A 23078-nucleotide genomic window follows, 5' to 3' on the forward strand; every position below is an offset into this window, starting at 1 on the left:
ATGGGAAAGTGAAAGCCCCCGTTGGCTGTACATGTCATTGATAGGCAAAACCAGCCATGTTGTGTTTGCTCAGATGGTAGAACTCGGTGGAATGCAGCAGCAGGGTTTGTGGAAGCATGGAGAGGCAAGGTTGGGGGTCATATGTTGAGCAAACAGGAAGGAAGCCCCCCCTCCAACCTGCCTCTGTACTGGTTGCCACCTGTGTCTCAGCATGCTGTGTCCCCAAAATGGCTGGTTTTACTGGTCACGTACCAACATCCTGCCCCATTTACATGCACAATGAGAAAGGGAAACAGTGCTGCTTGGCAACCGCATTGACAGGCAGGGGAGATTATGTTGTGCAGGTTTCTGTAGGGCTTCAGTGTACACTCAGGACTAAGGGCCACAGTGGTGGATACGGTTGTTAAGTTAGGTTGTTTCCTTTCTTCTTCTTGGGCGACCAGGTTAAACGCTCGATGCCTTGTTGTTCATGCAGCTTCAGCCCAAACCATTTTGAAGTAAATGAATATCACCCAGTAACAGTCAACCCCTTCTCCAGGCCAACAGTGTCTCCAGGGCCCAGATAAAATACATAACCCTTCATAAGGGCGTTTTACGGATTCATTCATGCCTATAAATGCATTATAAAGCTTATTTTCTTAAAGTATTACAGTATCACCCTTAGTGTCCCCAACCTGTATGAGGCGACCATCTGTGGTGCCCAGGCTGGCCACGGTCTGTTCCTGGGCGGTTGCCACGGCAATGGAGGTGAGCAGGACTTTGCTGAACTGACCGCTGAAGTAGTCCAGTCTGGTCATTGGGGTGGTCACTTCCAGACGGTATCCCTCCCCGTGCTTCCCACAGCCAAACGAGTCGTCTGAGGAACTCTGGGTGGAGAGGAAGACAGGTTACATACAGCAGAAGATACACCACATGGATCACATTAATGTTGCATGAAAGACGTGTTATACATCCACACTGTTATTAACGTCTCAGCTTTCTCAGTCACATTCAGAGGGTCTTAACTGATAAAAGAGCCATTATCCTATGAGCTACAGTACATGCCCTCCTGCCGCTGCCAGATGTGGGTAACCGGGCAGGGAGAGGAAGAGGGATGGAGAGCGGGGCAGAGCTGGGCTTGGTATGCCCCCTCATCTGCTCTTTCATCAGACCCTGCTCGTAACTGAGAGCTCAGTTGTGGCCCACTGTGGCTGGCACAGTGTGTGTGTTTAGGAGATCATCCCACATGGCAGGAATCCATGGGAAACACAACGGAATGCGTGCTGGTGCGGCTGCCATGACGTTACACTGTTCTCTCTCCCTCTTTGTCTCCCTCTCTCTATCTCACCCAACAGACATACAACAGACTTCTTCACACAGACCTATTTTTCACTCTCCAGAAACTTTGTGGGTTTGTTCAACTGCACACTGTTTGGCACAGGCAGCCCTATGCATGTTGTCACTTGACCACTCTCTCTAATAATCTCACTTTGAACACCAACTACCTCTAGAAGTCATTATCATTAAACCATTATTCTGACCCTCTGAAGAATCATCAGATGTCACCAGCCATTGAAGCTGACAACGTTCCCCAGCCCCCGGCTGGTCAAGCTCTCAAGGCCCCTACCATTACACACCCCGGCCCCCCCAGTCGGCCATCAATAATTAACGAAACCCGAGGCTGGCACGTGGGGGGCCGTGACTAAACAGGCATGGCCAGCTACAGAGATTAAGGTGCTGGGTACAGACTACAGAGAGCTGAGTAAAGAGGGAGAGGGTTGCTGATTAAGCCTTGGTCTCTAACTCTAACTTGGCCAGGCCTGACAGCGCCTACTGTTTCACAACACGCTCCAAAGGGCCCAGGCGAGAGAGAGAGAGAGAGAGAGAGAGAGAGAGAGAGAGAGAGAGAGAGAGAGAGAGAGAGAGAGAGAGAGAGATGATGTAGGTCCAGGGGATAAGGTCTTTCAAATTCTCTTAAAACCCATCAGATCACTGGTCTACAGTTTGTTGCTCCAAGCCAACTCACCACCCTGACTGATGGCAGCTGTGTATCAGGGATGGACAGCTAATGAACTAACTAGAACCACCAAAAGAGACACTGTCTCTACATCAAGTACTGCATGTGAGGACTATGTCACTAACATTTCTCGGGCAAATCTCAAAGGAGAGCTTAGAAGCTGAGGAGAACAATTGGAAAGTTATAAATCAAGAAAGCAGCTTTTCTTCAGCAGCCACTACAAAGTAGAGTAGACCATTACAGGCTAGCTCAGCTCCAAGGTGAAAAGAGAGTCCTGGCTGTTAGTCAAACAAACTGTAGTAGTATAAACTGTAGTATTAGTATAAACTGTTGTTATAGTATAAACTGTAGTAGTATAAACTGTAGTAGTAGTATAAACTGTAGAAGTATAAACTGTAGTAGTAGAAACTGTTGTAGAAGTATAAACTGTAGTAGTATAAACTGAAGTAGAAGTAAAAACTGTAGTAGTAGTATAAACTGTAGTAATAGTATAAACTGTAGTAGTAGTATAAACTGTAGTAGTATAAAACTATAGTAGTAGTATAAACTATAGTAGTATAAACTGTAGCAGTAGTATAAACTTTAATAGTAGTATAAACTGTAGAAGTAGTATAAACTGTAGTAGTATAAACTGTAGTAGGTAGTAGTATAAACTGTAGTAGTACACTGTATCTATCAGAAGCCAAACCAGGTTGGATAACTAGATCCAAGGCCATAGCAAGTGTAGACTAGATAGAGACATAACTGCAAAGAGAAATCCATGGATAAAAACCAACAAGCCTCAACCAACAAGCCTCAACCAACAAGCCTCAAAATATCTGGATGTACGTAGTGCCAAAAGCCACAGCTGTACTGCAGAGAGCCAGCGGTGCTGAGCTGTCAGGCTGGAGTTGATTCATTCTATAAGAACCTCATCATTCGGAAGAGGATAAATAATATCTGATGTGATCCAGGACAGATAGATCAGGACTGACGTCTGAATAGGGAGAGAGAAAAAAGGTCAGGTGGGTGATATAGAGTGTGTGTGTGGGACAGATAATTGTGTGTGTGTGTGTGTGTGTGTGTGTGTGTGTGTGTGCACATACTTCTGCACAGAAATCCCAGGGCAGCAACATTGATCCATCATAACTCCCGCTGTCCGCACGTCTAGATACTGGCCTTACGCAAGGAGACCACATGAGAGTACAAGGGAACCGGACCAAAGTCTGGGCCCTCTATCCCTCTTACTAGTCCCCGAGATTGAGACGTCATCGAGCCAGGACACCATGGAGAATACCACATAACCGCTCCAAAAACAGGTCCAGGGACAATTATTTTGATAGCAAACAAACAGGGTCCTATGGAGTGTTTGTAAAAGCAACTCTGACCAATAGGAGGGATAGAAGAAGAAAGAGCCAGGGTTCTGGAACATTCCATGGAACTCTGTGAAGGTGACGCTGAGGATCTAGGGAACTAAATACCGGTGAGGTTGGACAGCTGAAGGGCGTTTTGACGAGGCTGTGTTTGAAGCCCCGTTGCTATTATCCTAAAGACCTAGAACCTATTATCCTAGAGACCTAGGGCTTTGCTTTGGCACGGAGCCAGCCAATCGCCTTGAAGACTATAGTCACCTTGTTGTCATGGCAATCGATTTCTTCAGTGAGGTAATACCTATGTTTTGGTTTCCTGCTGTCTTTCTCTTTCTGTCTTTCTTTCTCTCTCTGATTCCAAGTCATTTCATGGCAAACTGCTTTCTGCTCTCCGACATCCATTCCCTAGTTTTATGAAGGTGTTTTTGTTCAGTAAAACAGGAGCAGGGGGGATATATGAGGGATATGTGAGACACCTTTTGCCCCACACTTAACCACCGCCCATTGTCTGCAACACAACGGCCAGGCGATAGGGTTACTACGGTAACACCAGCTCTGTGTTGTATTGAGCTGCTCTGCAGAGCCTGACCAACCCTGGGAGTGTGTGTGTGTGTGTGTGTGTGTGTGTGTGTGTGTGTGTGTGTGTGTGTGTGTGTGTGTGTGTGTGTGTGTGTGTGTGTGTGAGTGTATGAGGCCTGCCAGAGTCAAGAGGGGTGTGTAAGAGGATCCGATAGAGAGGCCTAATGTCCTATTAAACTCTCACTCTGACCCTCAGGGCCAGGCCCCACTTACAGCATTACAGCAGACACACTGAACTAGAGGCTCCTCACAAACCCACTGAACTAGAGTCTCCTCACAAACCCACTGAACTAGAGGCTCCTCACAAACCCACTGAACTAGAGGCTCCTCACAAACCCACTGAACTAGAGGCTCCTCACAAACCCACTGGACTAGAGGCTCCTCACAAACCCACTGAACTAGAGGCTCCTCACAAACCCACTGAACTAGAGGCTCCTCACAAACCCACTGAACTAGAGGCTCCTCACAAAACCCACTGAACTAGAGGCTCCTCACAAACCCACTGAACTAGAGGCTCCTCACAAACCCACTGAACTAGAGGCTCCTCACAAACCCACTGAACTAGAGGCTCCTCACAAACACACTGAACTAGAGGCTCCTCACAAAACACACTGAACTAGAGGCTCCTCACAAAACACACTGAACTAGAGGCTCCTCACAAACCCACTGAACTAGAGGCTCCTCACAAACCCACTGGACTAGAGGCTCCTCACAAACCCACTGAACTAGAGGCTCCTCACAAAACCCACTGAACTAGAGTCTCCTCACAAACCCACTGAACTAGAGGCTCCTCACAAACCCACTGAACTAGAGGCTCCTCACAAACCCACTGAACTAGAGGCTCCTCACAAACCCACTGAACTAGAGGCTCCTCACAAACCCACTGAACTAGAGGCTCCTCACAAAACCACTGAACTAGAGGCTCCTCACAAACCCACTGAACTAGAGGCTCCTCACAAAACCCACTGAACTAGAGGCTCCTCACAAACCCACTGAACTAGAGGCTCCTCACAAACCCACTGAACTAGTGGCTCCTCACAAACACACTGAACTAGAGGCTTCTCACAAACACACTGAACTAGAGGCTCCTCACAAACCCACTGAACTAGAGGCTCCTCACAAACCCACTGAACTAGAGGCTCCTCACAAAACCCACTGAACTAGAGGCTCCTCACAAACCCACTGAACTAGAGGCTCCTCACAAACCCACTGAACTAGAGGCTCCTCACAAACCCACTGAACTAGAGGCTCCTCACAAACACACTGAACTAGAGGCTCCTCACAAAACACACTGAACTAGAGGCTCCTCACAAAACACACTGAACTAGAGGCTCCTCACAAACCCACTGAACTAGAGGCTCCTCACAAACCCACTGGACTAGAGGCTCCTCACAAACCCACTGAACTAGAGGCTCCTCACAAAACCCACTGAACTAGAGGCTCCTCACAAACCCACTGAACTAGAGGCTCCTCACAAACCCACTGAACTAGAGGCTCCTCACAAACCCACTGAACTAGAGGCTCCTCACAAACCCACTGAACTAGAGGCTCCTCACAAAACCACTGAACTAGAGGCTCCTCACAAACCCACTGAACTAGAGGCTCCTCACAAAACCCACTGAACTAGAGGCTCCTCACAAACCCACTGAACTAGAGTCTCCTCACAAACCCACTGAACTAGTGGCTCCTCACAAACACACTGAACTAGAGGCTTCTCACAAACACACTGAACTAGAGGCTCCTCACAAACCCACTGAACTAGAGTCTCCTCACAAAACCCACTGAACTAGAGGCTCCTCACAAAACCACTGAACTAGAGGCTCCTCACAAACCCACTGAACTAGAGGCTCCTCACAAACCCACTGAACTAGAGGCTCCTCACAAAACCACTGAACTAGAGGCTCCTCACAAAACCCACTGAACTAGAGTCTCCTCACAAACCCACTGAACTAGAGGCTCCTCACAAACCCACTGAACTAGAGGCTCCTCACAAACCCACTGAACTAGAGGCTCCTCACAAACCCACTGAACTAGAGGCTCCTCACAAACCCACTGAACTAGAGGCTCCTCACAAACCCACTGAACTAGAGGCTCCTCACAAACCCACTGAACTAGAGGCTCCTCACAAACCCACTGAACTAGAGGCTCCTCACAAACCCACTGAACTAGAGGCTCCTCACAAACCCACTGAACTAGAGTCTCCTCACAAACCCACTGAACTAGTCTCCTCACAAACCCACTGAACTAGAGTCTCCTCACAAACCCACTGAACTAGAGGCTACTCACAAACCCACTGAACTAGAGGCTCCTCACAAACCCACTGAACTAGAGGCTACTCACAAACCCACTGAACTAGAGGCTCCTCACAAACCCACTGAACTAGAGGCTCCTCACAAACCCACTGAACTAGAGGCTCCTCACAAACCCACTGAACTAGAGGCTCCTCACAAACCCACTGAACTAGAGTCTCCTCACAAATAATGACATCATGATAAAGGATGCTACTGCTCAGATCAGCATGAGATTCGCTTTTTTTATTCCATTTATTGAATATCGGTTATCGGTTGAATTATCGGCCGATACTGATATAGCGGAAAAAGGCCAATATCGGTGAACCGATGTATCGGCCAGGATCTTGCTACTACTAATAGTAGACACACAGCTACACACTCATTTACATTTTAGTAATTTAGCAGACGCTCTTATCCAGAGCGACTTACAGTAGTGAATGCATACATTTCATACATTTTTTTTCTTTTTTTTTCTCCGTACTGGTCCCCCGTGGGAATCTAACCCACAACCCTGGCGTTGCAAACACCATGCTCTACCCACTGAGCCACACGGGACCACACTCACTCAATAACCAAAATACACTGGGGGTTACTGATTAGAGCAGGCAGACATCTATTTATTAGTCATGACATGTATGTGCATGTATCGCGCAAACATACACAGACACACACAGACACACAGACACACAGACACACACACACACACACACACACACACACACACACACACACACACACACACACACACACACACACACACACACACACACACACACACAGGCTTTGTCATTACTGATCTCTTGAGTGGGGGAGCAAAGCTCTCAACCCAGTCAGCTGCCCTTTCACTAGAATAACACACCTCTGCCCCATGACAGCCTGCTCCACTGTTGATGATGTGTGTGTGTGTTTGTGTGCGTGTGTGTGTGAGTGTGTGTATGACAGCCTGCTCCACTGTTGTTGATGTGTGTGTGAGTGTGTGTGTGTGTGTATCTGTGTGTGTCTGTGTGTGTGTGAGTGTATGACAGCCTTCTCCACTGTTGTTGATGTGAGTGTGTGTTTGTGTGTGAGTGTGTGTATGACAGCCTGCTCCACTGTTGTTGATGTGTGTGTGTGATTGTTTATCAGGGAGCACTGTGGTTGGGTTGTAATCGGGTGTGTGAATATGTATGTCTTGTACAGTCTGCAGGGTGTTAATGGCTTGCGTGTGAGTAATTACTTATATATACTGTACGTGTGTCTGTGTGTATGCATTGTTTGTTAAGTGTACGTGTGTGTGCATGTGTTGTTGGGGGGGGGGGGGGGGGGGGGGGGGGGTTAAAGGGAGGCATGTTATTTTGCAACCTGACTCTGGTGGTTGTACTGACTGGGTGCTTGTGTGTGTTTATGAGTGTGTGTGTGTGTGTGTGTATGAGTGCGTGTGTGTGTGTATGAGTGTGTGTGTGTGTGTGTGTATGAGTGCGTGTGTGTGTGTATGAGTGTGTGTGTGTGTGTGTGTGTATGAGTGTGTGTGTGTGTGTATGAGTGCATGTGTGTGTATGAGTGTGTCTGTATGAGTGTGTATGGGTGTATGAGTGTGTGTGTGTGTCTTTGTGTGTGTTTGGGTGTGTGTGTGTATGAGTGTGTGTGTGTGTATGAGTGTGTGTGTGTGTGTGTGTGTGTGTATGAGTGCGTGTGTGTGTATGAGTGTGTGTGTGTGTGTGTGTGTGTGTATGAGTGTTTGTGTGTGTATGACTGTTTGTGTGTGTATGAGTGCGTGTGTGTGTATGTATGTGTGTGTATGGGTGTGTGTGTGTAACAATATGTGTGTGTGTGTGTGTGTGTGTGTGTCTGTGTGTGTGTGTGTCTTTGTGTGTGTGTGTGTATGAGTGTGTCTGTATGAGTGTGTATGGGTGTATGAGTGTGTGTGTGTGTGTGTGTGTGTCTTTGTGTGTCTTTGGGTGTGTGTGTGTGTGTGTGTGTGTGTGTGTGTATGGGTGTGTGTATGGGTGTGTGTATGGGTGTCTGTATGGGTGTGTGTATGGGTGTGTGTATGGGTGTGTGTATGGGTGTGTGTATGGGTGTGTGTGTGTGTGTGGGTGTGTGTGTGGGTGTGTGTGTGTATGGGTGTGTCAGGGGAATTAGAGAAGCTGACAATAAGGTTGGATTAGACCCTGGCGCTCCGAGGGCAGCTGGTCTGGGGCGTTGTTTGCCCTTTGGATGCCAGGCAGGGTTAGGGGTTACTGTGTGTGTATAGTGTGTGTGTGTGGGGGGGGGGGGGCATGGTGACCCAGGGTGGCATAGGGGCATTGAGCATGGACATAGAACTGCCCCACATAAACAGACAGAACTCAGTCAGTCAGGCTGAACAATATCCACCTTTGTTTCCCAAGTGTTTTGGTTCAGTGAGGGAGAAAAGTAGAGGGTCTACAAGCACCTGTTGGTCAGAGGCCCCACTCTTAACATCTCCCTAACCCTCAATACCTCCGCCTCCCTCCCTCCTCTTTCCCGCCAGTCTCTCCTCAATCTCTTCACCCTCAACCTCACAATGTTTCTCTCTCCTCTTTCTCTCCCTGTCCACACTCTTCTCCTTCTCCACCTCTCACCCTTCCCTACTCTTTCTCTCCTCTCTTCCTCCTCTCTCACCCTTCCCTACTCCTTCTCTCCTCTCTTCCTCCTCTCTCACCCTTCCCTACTCCTTCTCTCCTCTCTTCCTCCTCTCTCACCCTTCTCTCTCTATCTCTCTCTCTCTCAATTTCAATTCAATTCAATTTAAGAGCTTTATTGGCATGGGAAACATATGTTAACATTGCCAAAACAAGTGAAGTAGATAATAAACAAAAGTGAAATAAACAATCAAAATTAACATTCAACTTTACACTCACAAAAGTTAAAAAAGAATGAAGACATTTCAAATGTCATATTATGTGCAAATAGTTAAAGTACAAAAGGGAAAATAAATAAACATAAATATAGGTTGTATTTAAAATGGTGTTTGTTCTTCACTAGCTGCCCTTTTCTTGTGGCAACAGGTCACAAATCTTGCAGCTGTGATGGCACACTGTGGTATTTCACCCAGTAGATATGGGAGTTTTTTTCCCTCTAATTCTTTGTGGGTCTGTGTAATCTGAGGGAAATATGTGTCTCTAATATGGTCATACATTTGGCAGGAGGTTAGGAAGTGCATCTCAGTTCCCACCTAATTTTGTTGGCAGTGTGCACATAGCCTGTCTTCTCTTGACAGCCAGATCTGCCTATGGCGGCCTTTCTTAATAGCAAGGCTATGCTCACTGAGTCTGTACATCGTCAAAGCTTTCCTTAATTTTGGGTCAGTCACTGTGGTCAGTTATTCTGCCACTGTGTGTTCTCTGTTTATGGCAAAATAGCATTCTAGTTTGCTCTGTTTTTTTGTTAATTTTTTCCAATGTGTCAAGTAATTGTATTTTTGTTTTCTCATGATTTGGTTGGGTCTAATTGTGTTGCTGTCCTGGGGCTCTCTCTCCTGCTCTCTCTCCTGCTCTCTCTTTCTCTCTCCCCCTCTCTCACTCTCTCTTTCTCTATCCCTCTCTCTCTCTCTCTCTCTCTCTCTCTCTCTCTCTCTCTCTTGCTCTCTCTCTCTGGCTCATCATGGAGAATATAAGATAATCTTTAAGAATGCAGTTACTAATGATTTTTCCCTTAAGCTTGACACAGCTACTTTTGGTCTTGCATATCAAGGGAATTTGGGGATTTTGAGATGACACATTCCTCAATAGCTGGAGCCCTCTTCTCTTCTCTCTGACAGATAGTCCTGCCAGTCCATTCAACATATCTACTGTGGCATGCCAGGCAGTCGCCAGCATGTTAATTCAATTAGACCAAACAGACCAATGCAAATCTGGGATCATTTAGTGTTGGGGCAGCCGGCTGAGCACAGCGACCATCATTTACCTGCCATGCATTATTAGCATTAGTGCTAACCCACTCCCACTGATTATCACAGACAGACAGAAGAGACTCAGAGGGGGAATCCTTTCCACCATGAACCACCTCTCTGTCTCCTACAGGACATAAATTGACTCTGGTATAAGGACAGGGAACTGCCCAGAACAGAGCATTCTGGAGAGGAGTTGTCAAGGACCTATGCTCCCTAAAGAGTAGGTGTATTAAGGAAAGATAACAGATTCAATATGGAACATGCACGATTCCAAAAGAGCATAACTCCTTTTCAAAGAGCCAAGACCCAAACTGATATGTTTTAAAACGAATTCCTGCCTAACTCTTTGAATTTAAATTGAATTCCTGTTTCTCAGTTAGTAGTAGTCTGGACTAATCAATTCCACCTGGCCGACCAGCGAGTAGCAAAACGCTTGGCAGAGTATTCTTAGTGATGACTTCTTGGTAAAGTGAAAAGTCTGAAAGCCTGCTCCTTCCTCCAGGCCATCACACTAACACTCCACCACTCAACACACGCTATATTTTGGGCTCTCTCTCTGTGTGTGTGTAACTGGGTTTGCATGTGTCTCTGGCTCTTATTTCTTGAGGATTTGAGGGCCAATGCAGAGCAAAGGAAGACGGATTTTCCACACACTGTTGTTTCCCAGCTGAAACAGTTTAGAACAGTTCGGCCATGTTTCCCAGCTGAAACAGTTTGGAACAGTTCGGCCATGTTTCCCAGCTGAAACAGTTTGGAACAGTTCGGACATGTTTCCCAGCTGAAACAGTTTGGAACAGTTCGGACATGTTTCCCAGCTGAAACAGTTTGGAACAGTTCGGACATGTTTCCCAGCTGAAACAGTTTGGAACAGTTCGGACATGTTTCCCAGCTGAAACAGTTTGGAACAGTTCGGACATGTTTCCCAGCTGAAACAGTTTGGAACAGTTCGGACATGTTTCCCAGCTGAAACAGTTTGGAACAGTTCGGACATGTTTCCCAGCTGAAACAGTTTGGAACAGTTCGGACATGTTTCCCAGCTGAAACAGTTTGGAACAGTTCGGACATGTTTCCCAGCTGAAACAGTTTGGAACAGTTCAGACATGTTTCCCAGCTGAAACAGTTTGGAACAGTTCGGACATGTTTCCCAGCTGAAACAGTTTGGAACAGTTAGGACATGTTTCCCAGCTGAAACAGTTTGGAACAGTTCGGACATGTTTCCCAGCTGAAACAGTTTGGAACAGTTTGTACATATATTATCATGAAATTTTTTTACATTTTTGTTTGGTGTTGGCTCTTTGGGGACACAAAAACATTTCTCGAGGCAAGCCGAAGACGCCCTCTCATCTTCGATTGGTTAACAGTAAGGATTCTTCAGTGAAGTGCCTGTTGTCATTCAATGAGACAACTCGTCCTCATGCACTTTTTTCACTGGAAAAATACTGCATCAAACACAAAATTGCATGAATAAGATCTCTGCAAAAACTTCAAAACTAATGACAGATTTCTTGGAGTTATCTGTCATATTTTGAGGAAGCGTATACTTGCTACGGCGTCTCACAACGGACAAACAGTACTATTGCCGTTTTTTTCTCATTTTTCAAGCAAAGTTCTTTTAAGTTGTTTGGTTTGCCTAGCCAAGCTCGGCTAGGAGCCAGCCGAAATGAGACGTTTGCTTACGACGTTAGCTTACTGTATATGAGACAAGGTTCCAACAGCAGTTCCAACAGCAGGCAGTTTATGGGTAGCCAGATATCCGAGGGTTGTAAACAGGGCCAGGGAAATATACACTGTATCTGGGCTCTGGGTTTGAGAGCATAGCTTATCAGTGGAGGGTTAATACGGCCTGAGGAACACTGGAGCACTGGGGAGCAGCAATAGTCTGTGTACACGCCAATATCTTTGTTCTTTTTGCACCGTTTATCTTATCAAGTTTGGGATGTGCATATCATTTTGTTTTCTCTATTGACACAGGGTCTGACCCTAGCTAGACCTCCTCCACTCTGCTCTTCTTCTGCCCGCCCAGCCCTGGATGACTATTAGGTCACTGGTTGCTCAGCTAGTACTGGCAGAAGGGGAGCGTGTTCATACTCATAACAGCTAGCACCCAGCCCTGATCAGAGATGAACACTGGGAAATGTAATAAATTAGAGCCAGAGAGAGCACAGGTGAGAAACACCGCCTCACAATTTGGAACATGGCAACGCAAAAAGGAAAACAATCCCTTGGGAAAATGCTTTTTAACACATACAAGTTCATATTTCTCTCAAAACACAGTCACACTTACACAAAGAAACATGCAAAACACCCCTCCACACACAAATAAACACCCAAGCAAAAAACACACAAAACACATTTTGTATAAACAAAAAGGTCAAGGCCTTGTGGAAATACAAATGGGGTCACCGAACCACAAAAAACACAGTGGACACATACTGTTAGTTTAACTGGAACGCAGCTTTAAAAATCAACATAAACTGGGAACAAACCAACACAAACCTATTATATTCTGATGTATTTCAAGACCACCTGCAGGTGGTGGTGGACTTTAGTATTTTTATGATGCACTATTTGTGCTCCAGCTAAATACTACATGGTGACGTCTGTAATAAACTAAAAAACATACAACAAAAGGAAAACTGACAATGGGCATAGCCCCAGTCAACAGAGAAATGGTAGGCAGTGCAGAAATGCATCATTGTTGCTGCTTTTCACACTCATAAACTCCTGGAAGTTGGCATCTCTCTTCACAGTATTTTTCACACACATACGCACACACACACAGACACAGACACACACACACACACAGACACACACACATCAGAGATCTTCAGGGATTAATGTCAGAATAATACATGACCTAAATACATCTGGTTGGTTTCTCCTATTGAGAGCCAGCGTAGCCAGGGTATATTACATTTACATTTACGTTTATATATGCATCTTCTTATGAAAAATGACTGAACATCACCGTGTCAATCAGGCTCACTGTCACATGAGCTCAAAAAAGCAATCTTTTCTTGTTGGAAAAAAACAAAAATGAACTGCATGAGTTAGTTAACAAACAAACACTATAAAAACATATTTTGTCTTCCTATAAAAATCTAAATAAAATAGCCTCTGTGTGTTCTGAGAACTGTAAAAACAATATATTTATATATTTTTTGACACAATCCCTAAACTATAAAGACTAAGTAATCTTGTCAGAGCTGACAGAGTCTAGTAGCTGGTGAAAGAGGGCGAGGTTTCTGACCGTAAAATACACCATTCTCTCAGGTGTGAGCTTGCCCTGTCCTCATCCACCTCCTTCAAAGCCTCCTGTCCCAATCTGAATGGCGTCCTGGGGATTGACTACTTAGATAGCCTTCCTCTCTGTTTGGTGATGCATTGTATGGGAGCGCGACAGGGTGATAAAACCACACAAGCATGGGTGGGATGGGGAATGAAAGGTCAGCAGGCGAGGGGTGTCTTTCTATTCTCTCCCCTCCATTACTTGAGTACACATTCAGACACAATCCCTTGGCTCCATTGTGTGGGGATTACTATAGCTGAATGGAATGGCTGGGGGTTTAGCCTCAGCTAAAGGCCAGAGTCAGAGCATGTCTTGGCCCGGAATGACTTTAAATCCACTTTACATTTCATCAAGTCATCTTAATCAAGGTTCAGATGTATTCAAGATTCATCTAAACCTAACCCTGAACTATCAAATCTTTCAAAGGAGAGTTTGGTTAAAGGCTTGCTTTTGCCAATGTATAATCAGTTCACAGTTGAAAGATCAAAGGTCTGGGTGCGAGCGGACACTTCTGTCATGTACAGCTGAAGTCGAAAGTTTACATACACTTAGGTTGGAGTCATTAAAACTCGTTTTTCAACCACTCCACAAATTTCTTGTTAACAAACTATAGTTTTGGCAACTCGGTTAGGACATCTACTTTGTGCCTGACACAAGTCATTTTTCCAACAATTGTTAACAGACAGATTATTTCACTTATAATTCACTGTATCACAATTCCAGTGGGTCAGAAGTTTACATACAATAAGTTGACTGTGCCTTTAAACAGCTTGGAAAATTCCAGAAAATGATGTCATGGCTTTAGAAACTTCTAATAGGCTAATTGACATAATTTGAGTCAATTGGAGGTTTACCTGTGGATGTATTTCAAGGCCTACCTTCAAACTCAGTGCCTCTTTGCTTGACATCATGGGAAAATCAAAAGAAATCAGCCAAGACCTCAGAAATAAAACTGTAGACCTCCACAAGTCTGGTTCATCCTTGGGAGCAATTTCCAAACGCCTGAAGGTACCACGTCCATCTGTACAAACAATAGTACGCAAGTATAAACACCATGGGACCACGCAGCCGTCATACCGCTCAGGAAGGAGACGCGTTCTGTCTCTTAGAGATGAACGTACTTTGGTGCGAAAAGTGCAAATCAATCCCAGAACAACAGCAAAGGACCTTGTGAAGATGCTGGAGGAAACAGGTACAAAAGTATCTATATCCACAATAAAACGAGTCCTATATCGACATAACCTGAAAGGCCACTTAGCAAGGAAGAAGCCACTGCTCCAAAACCGCCATAAAAAAGCCAAACTACAGCTTGCAACTTACAAATGGGGACAAGATCGTACTTTTTGGAGGAATGTCCTCTGGTCTGATGAAACAAAAATAGAACTGTTTGGCCATAATGACCATCGTTGTGTTTGGAGGAAAAAGGGGGTGGCTTGCAAGCCGAAGAACACCATCCCAACCGTGAAGCACGGGGGTGGCAGCATCATGTTGTGGGGGTGCTTTGCTGCAGGGGGGACTGGTGCACTTCACAAAATAGATGGCATCATGAGAAAGGAAACTTATGTGGATATATTGAAGCGACATGCCAAGACATCAGTCAGGAAGTTAAAGCTTGGTCGCAAATGGGTCTTCCAAATGGACAATGAACCCAACCATACTTCCAAAGTTGTGGCAAAATGGCTTAAGGACAACAAAGTCAAGGTATTGGAGTGGCCATCACAAAGCCCTGACCTCAAGCCTATAGAAAATGTGTAAACAGAACTGAAAAAGCTTGTGCGAGCAAGGAGGCCTACAAACCTGACTCAGTTACACCAGCTCTGTCAGGAGGAATGGGACAAAATTCACCTAACTTATTGTGGGAAGCTTGTGGAAGGCTACCCGAAACGTTTGGCCCAAGTTAAACAATTTAAAGGCAATGCTACCAAATACTAATTGAGTGTATGTAAACTTCTGACCCGCTGGGAATGTGATGAAAGAAATAAAAGTTAAAGTAAATAATTCTCTCTACTATTATTCTGACATTTCACATTCTTAAAATAAAGTGGTGATCCTAACTGACCTAAGACAGGGAATTTTTACTAGGATTAAATGTCAGGAATTGTGAAAAACTGAGTTTAAATGTATTTGGCTGAGGTGTATGTAAACTTCCGACTTTAACTGTATCTGCTGCATGCGGCTAGGGAGGAACAAATACATGGACATCTGTGACTGCAATGGTGAAGTCCAGCAATCCATACGTCCGTAGAGTCCATAGAAGTCTGGCTGAGGTTAATGATGTGGTCTTGCCTGGGCTCCTGTGCCCACCAGGTGCACCGGCTGGCTTAACAAACAAGATCGTTTACCTCTCAACCACTCCACTGACCTTGGTGATAAAAACCCTGGCCCTTCATGAAGCCAATTCAGACTGCATGGGAGACAATGCTTTAAGGGAGAGTAAGGAAATGAGAGGGCATTGGGGGAGGGAGTAGGGGTCGAGGTGAGGGCACTGGTCAGGAGGGTGGCTTGTGGCCAGGGGGTAGGAGATTGAGTTTGGTCTCTCATGCAGAAATGGGGGTGTGGGTGATTGAAAGACAGGTGTGTCCACATAGCATAGCAGGTATTCCACCAGAAAGCAGGATATTAATGTGTGGAGGAGGAATTGTGAGTGACTGATTAGGAAACAGTTCTGGGGCCTTGACTCATTGCTAAGCTCAACTGAGCAAAGCTCCTCTGCTTCACATCTGACTCTAAACAAGTGTGGAGCCTTAGGGACTATAGGTAAATACATCATAAGTCATAAAGTAGGTGTTTGAAAAATCCCTGCTTAGATATGTAGATGAAAAAAGGAAGACGTGATATGAGGAGAATATATCTCATTTGTAGCGGTATGGCAAAAAGGGAAGTTGACATGCCGCACGCAGCCTTGACGAGAAGAGGAGCGGTGCGCAGCAGGGATTGGTGTTAGGGCAATTCCAGTATGTGCTTTCCCTCTGGGAGAAAGACAGGTTGCAAGCGGAGGGAGACGTTTTGACAAGTTCCTGCTCTTTCTTTATCTGGGTTATGAAGATAAGGTGTTCACACAACACCAACGTCACAAACAGACAAGCAGCACACACACACACACACTAAGCAATGTTGTTTTTTCCAAACAAGTCGCAGGGAACAGAGAATGGAGACCCCTAGCTAATGATTAACATATTGCAAAAAACCAACAGACATTTACCGCAGAAAACAGCCTGATTATTTCCAGGAAATACCTGCAGATGGTAACTGAGCAAGCACACCAGACATGGAGAATTCCTTAAATAAACAGCTTCCTGAACATATCTGTTTTCAACTATTTAGAATTAAAGTCCAGTTTGATAATGTCAGCATCGCTTGACCAAAAGGACAATCTTATGTAATCACTTTTTTTTCTGAATATTGACCCACTGCTCCTCTCTGTATATTGCAGAGTTAGTCAATACTAAGTCATAGGCTACTAAGTGAATATTATGTCTACAAAATACAGGTACCGTCAGGTAAGCTTTCCAAATTAGCCTACTATGAATTTGAGACAATAGGTACGTATGAAACACAGTTAGTGAACTGTTCCACTTCATTATGGACCATTATGGACCAGTTGACTAGTTGTATTTCATACATACATATTGTCTCAATGACCTTGTCTCAAAGTGTTTCTACTCTGTTTCTATTCTATTCTCCTCCAGAGACAGGTTTTGAAGGCAGTCAATCAGTCAGCAGCTGGATGCCAGGTGGCTAGCGTGCCAGTCAGCCAGTCTCTGGTGGTATCTAGCTGCTGGGTCTCAGCCTCTCCTCACACATGGAGCCTGTCTGGGCACGGCCAACCCATGACACACTGTACTGGGCTGGACTCATACTGGGAACGACTCACTGAACTGAGAGAGTGGAGGGGCCTGAGAGAGCTTTCACAATGCTCTTACCACACAGCCATATGGGCTAGGCTAGTGTATGTGTTACCACACAGCCATATGGGCTAGGCTAGTGTATGTGTTACCACACAGCCATATGGGCTAGGCTAGTGTATGTGTTACCACACAGCCATATGGGCTAGGCTAGTGTATGTGTTACCACACAGCCATATGGGCTAGGCTAGTGTATGTGTTACCACACAGCCATATGGGCTAGGCTAGTGTATGTGTTACCACACAGCCATATGGGCTAGGCTAGTGTATGTGTTACCACACAGCCATATGGGCTAGGCTAGTGTATGTGTTACCACACAGCCATATGTTACCACACAGCCATATGGGCTAGGCTAGTGTATGTGTTACCACACAGCCATATGGGCTAGGCTAGTGTATGTGTTACCACACAGCCATATGGGCTAGGCTAGTGTATGTGTTACCACACAGCCATATGGGCTAGGCTAGTGTATGTGTTACCACACAGCCATATGGGCTAGGCTAGTGTATGTGTTACCACACAGCCATATGTTACCACACAGCCATATGGGCTAGGCTAGTGTATGTGTTACCACACAGCCATATGGGCTAGGCTAGTGTATGTGTTACCACACAGCCATATGGGCTAGGCTAGTGTATGTGTTACCACACAGCCATATGGGCTAGGCTAGTGTATGTGTTACCACACAGCCATATGGGCTAGGCTAGTGTATGTGTTACCACACAGCCATATGGGCTAGGCTAGTGTATGTGTTACCACACAGCCATATGGGCTAGGCTAGTGTATGTGTTACCACACAGCCATATGGGCTAGGCTAGTGTATGTGTTACCACACAGCCATATGGGCTAGGCTAGTGTATGTGTTACCACACAGCCATATGGGCTAGGCTAGTGTATGTGCGGGTGTTTATTTTATTGTTTGTCATTTTTTTATTTAACCTTTATTTAACGAGGCAAGTCAGTTAAGAACAAATTCTTATTTACAATGACGGCCTACACCGACCAAACCCAGACGACGCTGGGCCAATTGTGCTCCGCCCTACGGGACTCCCGATCACGGCCGGTTGTGATACAGCCTGGATTCAAACTAGGGTGTTGGTAGTGATGCCTCAAGCACTGAGATGCAGCGCCTTAGACCACTGCACCACTGGGGAGTGGTGGTGGGTGGTGGGTGGGGGTGGGTGGGTGAAACAGATGCAGCTTTGGGAAAACAACCACAAAATCTCAAGCTGAACCTCATACAGAGATTACTATTGCTCATACACGCAGAGCACACAGAAGCACAAACTGTAAATACACATCAACCCTACCTTAGCAAACACCAAATACATCCACATCTACCCTACCTTATCAAACCCCAGATACATACACATCTATCCTACTTTATCAAACACCAAATACATCCACATCTACCCTACCTTATCAAACCCCAGATACATACACATCTATCCTACTTTATCAAACACCAAATACATCCACATCTACCCTACCTTATCAAACCCCAGATACATACACATCTACCCTACCTTATCAAACACCAAATACATACACATCAACCCTACCTTATCAAACCCCAGATACATACACATCAACCCTACCTTATCAAACCCCAGATACATACACATCTACCCTACCTTATCAAACCCCAGATACATACACATCTACCCTACCTTATCAAACACCAAATACATACACATCTACCCTACCTTATCAAACCCCAGATACATCCACATCTACCCTACCTTATCAAACCCCAGATACATCCACATCTACCCTACCTTATCAAACCCCAGATACATACACATCTACCCTATCTTATCAAACCCCAGATACATACACATCTACCCTACCTTATCAAACCCCAGATACATACACATCTACCCTACCTTATCAAACCCCAGATACATCCACATCTACCCTACCTTATCAAAATTCAGATACATACACATCTACCCTACCTTATCAAACCCCAGATACATACACATCTACCCTACCTTATCAAACACCAAATACATACACATCTACCCTACCTTATCAAACACCAAATACATACACATCTACCCTACCTTATCAAACCCCAGATACATACACATCTACCCTACCTTATCAAACCCCAGATACATCCACATCTACCCTACCTTATCAAAATTCAGATACATACACATCTACCCTACCTTATCAAACCCCAGATACATACACATCTACCCTACCTTATCAAACACCAAATACATACACATCTACCCTACCTTATCAAACACCAAATACATACACATCTACCCTACCTTATCAAACCCCAGATACATACACATCTAACCTACCTTATCAAACCCCAGATACATACACATCTAACCTACCTTATCAAACCCCAGATACATCCACATCTACCCTACCTTATCAAACCCCAGATACATACACATCTACCCTACCTTATCAAACCCCAGATACATACACATCTACCCTACCTTATCAAACCCCAGATACATACACATCTAACCTACCTTATCAAACCCCAGATACATACACATCTAACCTACCTTATCAAACCCCAGATTGTGAGATTATAAAGGGGATGGAAACAGAGCAGGGCAGGAACGTTCCTGTATTTTTATGATTTAGTTAATTTCTCCAGTGAAGTGATGTTGAGCCTCTCCCTCTCTCCCAGCTGATGAGATATGACCTGAACCACTCCTGGGGAATGTTCCAAATGGCACCCTGTTCCCTATTGTTCCTGTCCAAAGTAGTGCACTATATAGAGAAAAGGGTGCATCTTGGATGCAGTCCTGGGTTGCTTCTGCCACAGCAGCAGTTCAGGCAGTTCAGGCAGGGCATGAACAGGCTCAGGCATGTGGGAAGCAGTGCGTGGCATCTCAAAGGCAGCAGTAGCACTCACGCAACTGTTAAATGGATACTTTTTATACTTATGTAATGTGTTGGATGTTGGGTATATACAGACATATATCCTTGTTTAATTTCATAATCAGAAATTATTACGCTTTCTTTTTTACAAAGTAACATAAAATCAATGCCTCTCTATGTCACTAGTTTTTGTTTACTTTCTTAAAGCCACAATTTAAAACATGTTCATTTAAACAGTACTGCTAATTAAAATGGCTGTCGATCAAAACCCTCTTCCATGTGAATTATATTACACACATACTATCAATCAGGCTTCATTCAATTTAAAAGCAATCAGCGACGGGAGGGTTTTAACAAATCAATGGTAATCTAATTAAGCAACAAGGCCCGGGGGGGTGTGGTATATGGCCAATACACCACGGCTAAGGGCTGTTCTATAGATGTTATATAACTGTTCTTATGCACGGCGCAATGCCGAGTGCCTGGATACAGGCCTTAGCCGTGGTATATTGGCCATATACCACAAACCCCCGAGGTGCCTTATTGCTATTTTAAACTGGTTACCAACATAATTAGAGCAGTAAAAATGTATTATTTCTGATATACCATGCCTCTCAGCCAATCAGCATACAGGGTTCGAACCACCCAGTTTATAATAATTATTTTGACCTTAAATGTGTTCGTTTGTAAATATATATGTGGTATCCAATTGGTAGTTACAGTCTTGTCCCATCGCTGCAACTCCTGGACTCAGGAGAGGAGAAGGTCAAGAGCCATGCGTCCTCCAAACACAACCCAGCCACAATGCCCGCTTAACCTGGAAGCCAGCCGCACCAATGTGTCAGAGGAAACACCGTACACCTGGCGACCGTGTCAGCGTGCATTGCGCCTGCCCGCCATAAGCGGGTCGCTAGTGCGCGTTGGGACAAGAACATCCCTGCCAGCCAAACCCTCCCCTAACCCGGACGACGCTGGGCCAATTGTGTGCCGGCCCATGGGTCTCCCGGTCGTGGCCGGCTGCAACAGAGCCTGGACTGGAACCAGGATCTCTAGTGGCACAGATAGCACTGCGATGCAGGGCCTTAGAACACTGCGCCACTCGGGAAGCCCGTTTGTACATTTTAAGACCCAAGTGTCCCCACTGCCTAATATTGTATTTATACTACAGTTATACTAATATTACTGCTCTGGCACCCCAATGGTGGAACAAGCTCCCTCACGACGCCAGGACAGCGGAGTCAATCACCACCTTCCGGAGACATCTGAAACCCCACTTCTTTAAGGAATACCTAGGATAGGATAAAGTAATCCTTCTAACCCCCCCCCCCCCCTAAAAGATTTAGATGCACGATTGTAAAGTGGTTGTTCCACTGGATATCATAAGGTGAACGCACCAATTTGTAAGTCGCTCTGGATAAGGGCGTCTGCTAAATGACTTAAATGTAAAATGTAAAACTAAATATATATTTAAGAAATGATAGTTGCAATGTAACCTACATCCGTTATTAAACTTGAGTGATGATGCCTCCCTGTCTTTGTCTATTGGTGACATTCCAAGTCCTTACCATCTGTCACCCGCTTCCATTACCATTACTCAGCAAAATGTGTAGTACAAAAATCTAAAATAAACAGTAGTGCGTTTATATGCACACTAATAATTTGATATTAAACTGATTATGGCAGTAAGCTGAGTATGGCATTAGTCATTTAAATGCCTTACTGTGCTGATCTTAAATCGGCGTAAGGTAAAAAATCGAAGTCAGCATACGCCAATTAAAACACCTGGTTTTCTGAGCAAATGTTCAAATTGTTAAGACATGTAAACACCTTCATCAGCGTTCCAGCTGTGTATTTGATCTGCGCATGTGCTAGCACCAGCCGAGCGAGCCTCCCTCTTTAGCACGAGTGAAGTGAGTTCGGAACAACTGTATGCATGTGTCTTAGAAGTAGTTTTCACATACAAACTCTATATGTCCGAACACAGAATCAAATACCCTTCCCAAAAATAGCATGTTCGCTGTGGTACAACATTTATTGTGATTGCCGATTTTCTGCATTTATCAGACTGCAATCAGGTAGCCTGATTTCAGATGTGTCCACGTAAACAGGATTATTTGGGCAATTGTGTGTCTTGCAAAGCAGGTAAACATTTTAATCAAACTATTATATTAATCTGACTATCCATAATAATCACATTATTGAGTGCATGTAACCGTACTCCTTGTCAAGCCGAAGTCTGATGTATAATCCCATCAATAGTTTTAAGAAGCACTTTGAAACTCCTTGAAGTTTGCGTGTATAAGTCTATTGAGCGGACAAGTTCTTATTCTTTCATTAGTATTCTAGATGGTTTGTGTTTCTGGTAAGTAACAAACAGCCAGACCATAATAAGCCTGCAGTGAGAGAGGCAATGAGCAGCTACTGAAAAGAGACTTACTCTAGCCTCTAATGCATGGACAAGATGACAGAGCCACTTATCTTTACATCATTTATCATATCTGACTCCCTACACCAGGGTTGAGTCCCAAATGGCACTCTTTTCCCTTCATAGTGCACTACTTTGACAACCACCACTTAAATCATCAAACATACTCTTGCATCGGCTCGCTTCTCCAACCCTCCTTTACATTCCTATTCCAGGTCTTCTTCAGAACTACAGCAGTTTAGCTAAACAGATGATAAAGCGTAAGCATGACTCTTTCGTGCGTTTACTTTTTACTGTTTTATGGCCTGGCTTATCTGGTTCTCTTACTATGGAATAAAAGAGAGGATCTACTTGCCATATGCCACTGAATATGACCCATAAATCCATTAGAAAACTACTAGGATAAGATCCTTCTTCTCCTTCAGGCTTTAAAACAAAAACAGGGCAAGAGACCGTTGGTCAGTTATTGTACGTTCATATTCATTGCTGCCAGGT

At 44.8% G+C, this 23078-nt stretch overlaps 1 protein-coding gene across 2 annotated transcripts in view; it reads right to left on the reverse strand.

Annotated features, from left to right (window-relative positions):
- The window catches only part of met (MET proto-oncogene, receptor tyrosine kinase), an 85573-nt gene that overhangs the window by 56523 nt on the left and 5972 nt on the right, over positions 1-23078 (reverse strand). For both annotated transcript variants that reach the window (XM_029759185.1, XM_029759184.1), the window contains exon 3: positions 675-866. In XM_029759185.1, the coding sequence (XP_029615045.1) occupies positions 675-866 (192 nt within the window). The remainder of the gene's footprint in view (positions 1-674; positions 867-23078) is intronic.

Source organism: Salmo trutta, chromosome 7 (genome assembly GCF_901001165.1).
Source record: "Salmo trutta chromosome 7, fSalTru1.1, whole genome shotgun sequence".
NCBI classification, from domain to species: Eukaryota; Metazoa; Chordata; class Actinopteri; order Salmoniformes; family Salmonidae; genus Salmo; species Salmo trutta.